Source organism: Chroicocephalus ridibundus, chromosome 2 (assembly GCF_963924245.1).
Source record: "Chroicocephalus ridibundus chromosome 2, bChrRid1.1, whole genome shotgun sequence".
Taxonomy (NCBI): Eukaryota; Metazoa; Chordata; class Aves; order Charadriiformes; family Laridae; genus Chroicocephalus; species Chroicocephalus ridibundus.
The window spans coordinates 113231718-113242996 of NC_086285.1; the positions used below are offsets into that span (position 1 = coordinate 113231718).

An 11279-nucleotide genomic window follows, 5' to 3' on the forward strand; every position below is an offset into this window, starting at 1 on the left:
ATCTAAGACCAACTTAAATACACATTACTTAGAGTTGCAAAACTGGCTTCTTTGACTTAAAGACGACCGCGTTTCCATAGACAGCCTAGAAATCTTTTAACTGAAAACTTCAAGTTTCGCTATCTAACTACAGAACTGTTAAAAAATTTATTAAATAAAAATGTATTTACTCACAAGCAACCAATTCCAGATTACCATAATCTTCACTAAACTAGAGCTACAGACAATGATTATATGCACGAGTCACGTGAAAAAGACCACAATAAGAAGCAGAGGATGTTCCACCTTCCAAATTAGTTGCTTTTAAGCATCTCATGTTTCAGTTCTTCCTATCCAGTCCTGAACAAACCCAAACAGCTTCAGATTTGAGAAGCTAAACAAAATACATTAGACTAAAATATAAAAGAAAGCTAACCTACAGGAGTAATATGGCTGAAGACCTGGATACAAGAACCACAAGGCAAATTCTCAATGCACCATATTGAGTCTCTGAAAGTGGTATCACGTAGTGTATCAACTGCCTCTTAATTTCACTACTTTTAAGTACAATTTTTCCCCTTGTCACATTTGCACAACACTCTGAAAAGTACTTATTTTTTTTGTGGTTTTCCTTAGGTATTCCTGATAGTTCCAGAATCCAAAGAAACCTAGCTACCGTAGAAGCAGAGGGAATTAACCATGATCCAAAACACTATTAATAACTGAAATTTCTAGGAATGCAAAGTACTACAATAACAGGATTCAAATCTTTTGGTCACCAAGGGAAATATGTAATGTGCTAGCCACCATGGGACATATTATTTAGACTCCCTCCCCAAGATGTGTGGAATAAAATTCCTAATAAATGTATTATAGACGTTATTTTTGCTGACCAAGTCAATTAAAAAAACAAAACAAAACGACAGTTTCATCAGACAATGATGAATTTAAAGCCTTTTCAACAACCCCTTAAGATAAGCCCTATGTACTTTTTAAATTAAATCACTGTTTGCACAGGGTCGTACTAACACATTTCACTGTTACCCTAAAGGTCAGCAAATCCATTATAAGTTCCTGAGTCAAGAAAACCAACAAAACTATTTGTCCAGTTCAGATGTTTAGACAAACTGTATCTCTGTTACATACACATCAACAGTATTAAGTCAATAATAATAATGGATAATTGTCCCAATAAAATAACCTTGAATAACCAGCTGCACTGAAAAAATAAGTCATTTTTTTAAACCAAGTTGTGTGATTTTCCTATACTAAGTTACACTTATTCCAAGTCATACATTCTCTTACTAACCTATTACTTCTTAAAAGATAACACTCAGAATTTCCTTCTGCCAATATTGTATTATTTAATGTAGTACTTAAGAACTGAATTAGCTTGTGGCCCACAAACCTTTTAAAAACACCTCAGAATAATAAGCAGTTAGAAAATATTTATTGAGAGTGCACTCAATGCTCTCTCAATAGATAGCTCTTTCTATAGTATATTACTGTAATATTATAGTAATAGAGAGTGCTTTCCATAGAGTATTAAGACTGCAGTCTCATTATGCTTCAGATTTTGCTTTTGCTTAGTCTGCTCTACAGAAATTTTCCTAATATATGCATTAGCCTGAAACCAAAGTTTATGGTTAAAGAACATTTCATGCTCTAAGTACATAAACACACAGCACAATAAAGATCACTTACTGACAATGGCTTCATGCAGACAGAATTTCTTATCTAGTAGTTATTCTATATTCCCTGTATCAACACTTTGTTTCATATCACATAAATATGGCTTACTTTTAGCTTGAAGACAGATCAACATTTGAAAGCTTTGTATTAGACACTTTTTAATCTGATAAAAAATTTAAAATAAAATAATTTAATTTTAAAAAATCATGCATTTTCCTCCAACCTGTTCTTGCAATAAGAATACAGTGTATTGAAATCTGAGTGCAGCCAGACCTGGCAGCATTTTAACAACCAACACAGAAGTGAAAAAGATAAGTTCCCACTACGGTTTTGACCCTGTCTATGAATTTGCCATTTAAAAATTGAAGCTATCAAGAAATTAATGTGTGTGATCAGACAGATTTTAGTTTTTAATTGATCTAATGGATCAATAAAACAAGTACAGTTTGTTGAAAATCTCTTCGATAAACCAGACTTAAGCTTTATTTCTAAAACCCAGGCCAGCCAAAGGTATTTTGGGGGAATACAGCGTTCTTCTCTAATGCAAACATTAATTTGATCTAGTTATCCATTTAAAGATGCTTATAACATCATAAATTGCACTCTGTCCCTCTAAAACAATGAAAATGAGTCTACTAAAAAAAGGAAAATAAAATAGATTTTTTAGTTCTTATAGTTTACAAGATTAGGCAAGTACATGTGCTGACACTAGTTACAAAATATTAAAACGTAAGTTCAGATAACATTAACTGCTTTAAAAAAATCTAATATTGCTGATTCTAAATCTGAAATGTTCTGAGATTTTTCTCAATGCCTCTTACGGGTATAAAATATAATCAGAAGGATACTACTGGAAACTACTTATTCTGTCATGCTTTTCTTTATGCCCTTACCTTTCAACGATCTTTGGAAGAGCCTTTCTTTTCACAACTAGCTAGTTTATTAGGAGAGAAAAACTCCCACATGATAACCGCACTAACTGGGACCTATTTTGACAGCAGCATGTCATGCCGGTCACAGTCATGCGGTCGGCACGCAATATCCAACACACAGAAACTTCTGAAACACACAGATTCGTTTCCCTCATTCCCAAGAAAGGAGCTAGCTGCCTATTTACGTACCGAGAACCTGTCTGAAAGATGACAATTTGGGGGTAAAAGGGCGGGGAGTCATTTACCAGGCCAGCGGGCCAGGCTGCACCGGGCAGAGCGTGCGAGTGCCTGCACATCGCCCACTCGCACACCCCTGGAGTGATGGTACAAAACCGCACCAGCCCCCGCGGGGACACCGGCGGGGCAAGGGCTGGCCTCTGACAGGCGCCCACAGCCGGCCCTCCGGGGCGAGGAAGGAGGAAAAGGCCGGACCTGAGGCAAGTTTTCCCCCTTCCCGCTCCCCAGCACGGCGACAAGGCTTCCATCGCCTACTTCGGGGCCTCTCCTACGCGCTGCAGCCAGAGGGAGACCTCACGGAGAGGGATCGGCGGCCACAGAAATGACAGGAGAGCGACTCCCCCTTCCCCGGGCCCCGCTACTCCAAGGCCGGGCCTCCCGAGCGGAGCAGTGACACGGCAACGGCCCCGCCGGCATGCAAGGGGACCAGCGGGAGCGGGCGGACTGGCACACCGGCGGGGGCTGGAGGGCGGGGGACGTGGGGGGCGGCCGGACGGCCCCCTCAGCGCCGCGCCCGGTAGAGCGGGCGGGGGCCCGCCGGGGCCGCGGACACGCTCTCGAGTCCCCACGGGATCCCAAGATGGCGGCGGCCGAGCCCGTTCACCGGCTCGGAGGCGCCCCCCCCACCCCACCCCTTCCCTCCCCTCCGACGGACCCGGGGCGGGCAGGGCCCGGCACCGCGGCCCGGCGGAGGAGGAAGGGGGGGTACGACGAAGCGCCTGGAGGCGGCCCAGCGCCGAGGCGAAACGGGACACCCCGCCGGGGCTGGGCCGTCCCGCTGCCCCCCCGGCAACTCCCCTTCCCCGGGCTCCCCCCCTCACCTTTGAATTTGAGGTCGGTGGGCGGATCGAGCACCAGGATCTGCTCGTGCTTCGCCAGAGCCCCGGCGGCCGCCATCTCGCTCTGCTCGCTCCGGCGGGAGGAGGAGTGAGGGGAGGAGGCGGCGGGAGGCGGAGCGGGAAGGGGAGGCCGGGCGGCGGCGGTGGCGCCGCTCCCTCGCGGCGGGCGGGCGGTGGCTGCGGGCGCTGTCGCCTGCCGCTGCGCGCGCTGCCGCCCCCAGCCCCACGCGACTGCCTCAACGGCCGGCCCTCAACGGCGGGCGCGAAGGCGGTGGCAGGCGCGGCCCCCCCGCGCGCATGCGCCCGCTCGCAGCGCGCGACTCCCCGGCCCTTGACGCGCCGGCGGTTGGAGCGGGACCCCGCGGTCCGGACCGGTCCTGTCCTCACAAGCGGCCCCGGCTGGAGCCGCCGGGGCCAGGAGCAGCGGCACACACGGCTCGGGTTCCGATCGGCGGAAGAGGGAGGGCGCCGCTAGCTCGGCCGTTCGGGCCGCTGGGGGAACTACCGCTCCCGGCGTGCGGCGCGGCGGGCGGGCGCGGGGAGTGCCGGGAGTTGTAGTCTGTGAGGGACGCGGCCTCCCCGCGAGGCCCAAGGGGCTGTGGGGAAGCGCTGCCCTCACCGCCTGCGGGTGGTTTGGGCGGCCCTTCCCTTGAAGCTGGAGGAGGGAGGGCGGAGCCTGGGTGGTGATCCCTGAGGGGCAGTTGGGAAAGGGAGAGGGGCAAATTGGGCAAATAGTCTCAAACGCCCCATGGCCACGTTTGAGGGTGGCTCTTGTTTGTGTCCGGGCTGCTCACAGGTGAGGCTTGAGGCGTCTGAGCCAGCTCCCAGCTGCTGTCAGGTACTCACATCCGAATGGCTGCGGCCTGGTATAAAGGCAGCTCCACCACCCTGCCAGGCAGCAGCCGGGTACTGAGGTGGATGGGCCTGGCTCTCAAACAGGCCTGGAAAGCAGCCAAAAAATCTCCTTGAGAAGGAAAATTGTCATTAAGTGAAGGCTTAGCAATATTAACACAGAGTCAATGTTGAGAGAGATTGAGCTCTTGCAAAACCTGAATGAGAAATAAGAGCTATTATTTATCTGTAGGCAGGAACACGGGGTATTTGCCATCCTTCTCACTTGCACTTTTTGTCAGACACAGTGTTTTCACAGTAGGCCTTTTCATGAATACCATACTTGTCAAGCGGATGGTGCATCTTGGGATATTTGAATACACCAATGATAACCAAACAAGAAAAAACAGATAGACAGCCAAATCCCTCTGAACCTTGATGATTCATGTGTCCTAAATCTACTTCTGAAGAATCTGGCTGTAAGATACACAAGTTTGTATTCATGTGAGGTTGAAGTACAGGCAACGGAAATGAAGTCAGAAGGATTAACACATTTATTTTTTCTCTCTTGCAATCTGGTGTAGGTATGCTAAGAACGTGTGTAGGGACATAATAACCCATTTGAAAAATATGTCCTGATAATAAATACATTGAAATGACTTAAATGCTCTACTTTCAAAATCAGCTCATGATAGTAAGACTTGTGAATCACATGATTTCTTTGGTGAATACCTGTACCTCAGCCCCAACCACAAAGGAAGGGTTTTGAGGCCATTCAGCAGGGGAGACCCTCTAAGTAATTTAGGTTCAGGCTCTGCCTTGGCTCCAGCAGAGACTTCATCCACCATTTTGGCTGCCTGCCTCTCCTCCAGGCCTGCCACCGTCACGCCTGCCTACTTCGGCACTATTCTCCAGGCCTCTCTTGCCGACAGCAGACATCCGTGTAACTTTTAATACCGTCAATGACTGAAGAAGAAATAAGTGAAGAAATCTGTAGAAAAGTACTTCAGAACAGTTTTACCTCATTGGAATTGGCTTCAGTGGGTGGAGTTACATGGCATATATGTGAAAATGTTGCTACAGGTTTGCAACTATTCTGGCTGCAGTTCTCCTGCGACAGACTTGTTTTATGATGCGCATAAAACAGCATCTTAAATGACATCCTTTATTTACAGTGCAATATTTAAAAATACTGTCTGGTGGTTTGCTGGGCTTTGTTAGCAAAACCAAGGTTCCACTCTGTTTATGCATTCTTGGTATCTGGAAAATAAACTGGAAGACAGACAGAGGAGTTTTTTCTGTCCTAGTATATTTTTTTCTTCTTCTGTTAACACGGACACTTAGTCTATTACCTCCACTCTGTTTCTGTTCATGAATCCACCAAAGATTAAGCCACAATGTACACTTCTCAGAAATAATAGTTCAGCTTCAGAATTACCTGGTGATTATGTACCAGAACTTCTGGGTCTCGGCTTGCAAAGAATGGGGAACGGCTGCAAAATACTAAATGCCACCAAAGGTTCTGTCTTTTCTCCTTTTAATGGGGTTTAAAAATAACAGTAAAGAGTACAAATTCAAAAGAAGCTTCCTCTATGCAGATTTAGAAGACAGAAATACCTCTGTTTTTTAATTCTTTTATACATATCTTTTTAATCCTTATCACTAGCATATTGAGAGGCAGTGAATGAAGACAGGGCACAGCCTGAAGTACGCTGTGGCTCACAGAGGGAGCATCGCAGCATCACTGAGGCTGGAGGGGACCCCAGGTGGGCCGTAGTTCAATTTCCAACTCAAAGCAGGGTCAAAGCTGGATTCAGGCCAGGTCACTCAGGCCTTTGTGCTGTGGGGTCATTAAAATCTCCGAGGATAGAGATTTCACATCTCTGCCCCTGCCCGGGACAGCCCAGCTCAGTGCTTGCCTGTCCAGCTTCAGTCTGCTCATTTTGTGTTATAGTAATGGCAAAGTTAGTACATAAACATTGAGTGGGTGGATTAATGGAAATTATGTATGAACATGTTTTTTTAACGTAGTCTTTGTTGTTGCTTGAACACATTGAGAATCTTAATAATGCATTAATCTGTTTTGTTGCATTCAGTATCATTTCTCATCTAATGCTTTTATTTCATCCAGACTGATGTCATTTTTTTATATTAAACAACACCTGTCCTGTTGATCGGCAATATCTGGCAACCTTGTTCAACAGCTGATTCATTTCATTTTAACACCTCACAGCACAGTTCGGGAATGAAATCTTTGATCTCTTGCAGTCAATAGAAGTCCTCTCACTGCTTTCAGTGAGATCATGATGTCGTTCCAGAAGTGTCTTCAGTATATTCATCACTGCTTGCAAAAGGATAACATTTGCTTAATCTGAGGTCAACCTTTGTCCCACGTGTTTGCAGATCTTGATGTTTTTCACACTGAGAATTCAGTATCTTTGTTATAATACGTCAGTTTTGAGATGGACATTCACATTTTTCAAAACTGTTTGCCATTAAATATTAAATAAGCTCGCTCTATACCGGAGAAGTAGCAGAGTAGATTCGGTTTCGTAATAGTGTTTTCCACTGTTTAGTATGCAGGTAGTTTATTCAGTCCCACTAATTCTGAACTTGAAAATGTCTTGCAATAAAACAATATCGTGACCTTCTTTGCAATTTCTTGGTGTTATTAAGACTGTCAGAAAAAGCAACCGAGTGCCACATTACTTGTCATTTTAATGGGAAAATTCTAGAATGAACTCAGTGAAGTATCTCATGCATCCTGCACTGCTAAGTCAGTGAGTATTGCAAAATGCAAAGGTATAAAGGTAAGAGTATGTTTTAATTTCTCTTTAAGGAAATACCTGGCCTTTTGGTGCTGCTGTTTATCTTCTGAAATATAAAACTGTTCATACAGCAGGCACTAGTCATCATTTACTTGACTGCTAATGAGTTCCATATATAATCTTAGGCCCACTTGTGATATTGTAAATCAAAGGTAAAATTGGAGTCCGTGCTGTTATTGAGGATTTACGGCATTATTCAAATGTTGCCACAGACTGGAAAAGTAAATCTTAGTTAAATATCTTCAAGTTTGTTCAACTACAGTGTATTTCTTTACCTAGTGACATTATTATAAAAACATACAATGTGTGTTGAATATTCAAGTAGAGAGAAACCAATAACACATAATGGCATTCTCATATATAGCTATAGCATAAAATTTTAGGTACTTTTCATATTTTGGACCCAGTTCTGTTCTGCTGAACACAAAAATCCTCTAGTCCATTAAATTATGTAGGAACAAGACAAAACTTGTATCTTGTCTTTGTGTTTTAAAGTAGCGTTTAAATAACAGAATGATTCCCAAGACAATTTTAGATGTGCTAAAAGCCATTAGTCCTTTGAAAAAGGACAAAGTTATTAAGGAAATGGATTTTTGAATACTGTTTTCAATAATTGGTTCTTACAATTCGTATACATTCATGAGGGATGCAATGAGACAATTCAATATACAAAACATGGAATGTGTGTGTTGGTTCTTGTTTGCTGCTGTTGCATTTCTAAAAATGCACAAACACTTTGCTAAAAAGTAGCCAAAGTATGCATAGGTAAGTAAACAAATGTAAGTATGTACTTGAAACTCACCTCCAGAAGAGAAAAACTGTCTTAAATAACAGTCTTATCTAATTCTGCAGGAACAGCATGATGATGCCCTGTGGTCATTGCATCTCTTTTCCAATCTGAAATTCTTGCAAACAACATCATGATCTTTCTCAATCGCAGTTTGGAGAACTCATCTGGCAACTAGGATTCAAATTTCACCTTTCATTTGCTCTGTTAATACACATAGCAGCTCAAGAATGCTAATTCTGCCCTCAGCATCTCCCAAGCAGAGGGAAAATTGTGTTTTCGCATTATGCCTTGGTTCAGTTCTAATGGGTCACAAGGTGAATGGGAGCAAGTAATGTCACAGCAACGTGCGAAAGACAAGCATTGTACTGCGACTGTGCATGACACATGAAGTGCTTTCCCTCCACTAAACATCGATAAGACGTCACTGAAGTGCTGTGTCCAGTTTTGGGCGCTATCCTCCAGGAAAGATGTGGGATAATTGAAGGGAGTCCAGAAGAGAGGACTTGTAATGACCAAGGTCCAGAAAACAGATTGAAACGTGAGAACAGAGTGAAAAACTGAGGTTGTTTAGCCTAAGGAAGACAAGATTGACTCATGCATTCGGTAACAGTCTTCAAATACATGAAAAGCTCTTGCAAAGAGAAAGAAAATAGTCTGCTCTCGCTTAATTGGAATAGGGCAGGAAGTAATGGGTGTAGATCGGAGCAAGAACTGATTTAGAGCAGATATGAAGTTTTTAAGAGTAAGGATAATTAACAAAAAGATTGCCTGGAAGCGTAATCCATGGAGTCCCAGTCACTGACCTTTAAGAACAGGTTTGACATCTGTTGGGAGATATAAATTTAGCTGATCCTGCCTTGAGATGTGACCTCTGAAGTCCTTTCCAGCCCTGTGAGTCTATCATTGTGTAAATTCCAGCATGCTCAAAGGTTAAACTGATCATCCGCAGTGGAAATGTCCATTCCCTAAGGTCTGAGCTACAGTCCATTAAAATCGGGGGGGAATTTTTCCAGTGACTTTAATAAGCGTTGGATCAGGCCCTAATTGAGTGTGCAATTTGGAGCTGCGTATGGAATTTGATCCACAATTCTGTTAATGGTATTTGCAAATGAGAAGAATCCAACTCCTTTTCCCAGGGTACATTAGTTTGCAATGTTTACAAGAGAAAGTAAACACACGCTGAAGAAGCAGTGCTAGATCTTTCTTAGAAAATTGAGTAGAATTGACTGAAGACAGACACAAGGAGAAGATCTCTGGGGGAAAATTAGCAACTTTTCTCAAGGAAGAACATTTTAGACAGCTATTTTTTCTATCAATAAAGCAGGGCCAGGCAGAAAGAGACAGCAAAAACTATGTTAACAACACTTCAAAAATATATAGGTATCATGAACATGAGAATTAAATGTTTGTCTCTGCTGAAAGATGAAATTAGCCGGGAGCCTGAAAATGGGCAGAGCAAAAGAACGGGACACATGGAGAAACTCAGCTTGTCAGTGGATTCCATCAGTTGCGTAGTGACTGACAAGGAAAGATCCATTCCCTCGTAGTCTCTTTACCAAATAACAGAAGATTTTCCTCCACTCTGAATGATCAATTAAATCGCAAGGACTTATGCCAGCTAAAGCTCTGCCTCTGCAATCGCACATGTTTATGCAATCCGGAGGAATACTAATACGCATAAAGTTAAGAGTCTGCAGATTTGCAAAATCACAGCTCCCGTGGGCATCCGCAGCTGCTCTGCTTTCGTGGGTTGTCTGCATCTTCTGGAAACTCTTTCTCCGTTACCCTCGTGTTGTGGCAGGAAACAGGCAAATGCTCAAAATTCTCCTCTAACAGATGCAGGAAGCTAAGGTTACTAATACATGGCTAATACACACATGAAAGATCTTTGCTTTTGATCAATTCATTATCTCTAGCAGTACAGACACAAGGCTTCTAGAATCATCTCCCCACCCCAGTTGGTTTGTGGCAGACATGTTCTGTGTCTGCACACAAGCTTGAACACTCAACCTGAGAGTTCATTTATGAAATATTTATTTACTTTGCATTCGGGGAAGAAAAAAAAGTCTGCATAATATTATTGATGGAATGGTTGACTGCCAAATACTGAATTATTTATAGCTTAATTGTACAAATGATAACCACGAGGACCTGTTAGATTGCAATATGCAATTGATACACTGGGCAAAACCAGGGACACATCTTTCAGACTTTGTTCTGGTACTTCAGTGGGTCACCTTAAAACAGGTATGAACACTTTGCAGAGGCAAAGCTGGAATACCCAACAGCAGTTTTGAAGTTGCAAGAGGTAAAAAGGCCTGCAAGAAAGCCCCGTGTAGCAAAAGATTCCCTGACCTGGATTACCTCATGTGGGACCTTTCCACTCCCAACCTGTGCCTGCTCGTCAACCAAGGATCTGACAGGCTGTGCACTATTCCCTGGTGGTCTCCCTGCCCGGTAACCCTGAGTATTCACCATTTTCCTCCCCCAACACCAAGCGCGAACAAGGAAAGTTAGGATAGCGTACCCACTCACCCGCTACTTGGGTCCTGTGCCTACCATACCTGTTGCAGATAGCTACATAAATAGATGTTTCACCACTAAACTCATAAAGTTAAACGCTTGTAAATATTTTGTGAGCATGCCTTTTAATACAGACCTTAACTGCGCCACCACTGTTTCAATTCCACGGGTTTCCTGGCTTCAGTTCTGCTTTTCAGAGGGAAACACACTAAAATGCATTGAGACCCTTCTGCTCCCACTCCATCACCCCAAACTACTTCTCTCCTGTTTTGCTGGTTTGGTTTGGTTTTTTTTTCCTTCCCTCTCTCCTAATCCACATTGCTCCTGCCCCTTTCTTTCTGCTGGCAGACAGACAGGACAGCGAGCTTCCCCTCCTTTCACCTTCATATGAGGCAGGTGTGTTTTCTCCTCCTTTGTCCCTAGTATGAAAAAAAAAATTAATATAAATTAATAGCAATTCAGTGTAAATTAATAGCAATTTAATAGAAAACCAGAGTCAGCCACTGCAAACCTGGAATGTGACTTTTTTTCCCATGCCTGGCATTCCTTGCATTTTTTCCTTCCCCGAGTAAGGCAGATAACAGAAATGAGGAAAATGGGAATCTGTAGTGGATCAGAGAGCAATTTC

The 11279-nt window shown here is 43.7% G+C and overlaps 1 protein-coding gene across 1 annotated transcript in view; it reads right to left on the bottom strand.

Annotated features, from left to right (window-relative positions):
- Positions 1-3981, bottom strand: part of VAPA (VAMP associated protein A) — a 32399-nt gene extending 28418 nt beyond the window's left edge. The window contains exon 1 of the mRNA XM_063326534.1: positions 3662-3981. Coding sequence (XP_063182604.1) covers positions 3662-3737 — 76 coding nt within the window. The 5' untranslated portion in view covers positions 3738-3981. The remainder of the gene's footprint in view (positions 1-3661) is intronic.
- Positions 3982-11279: the final 7298 nt, after the last annotated feature.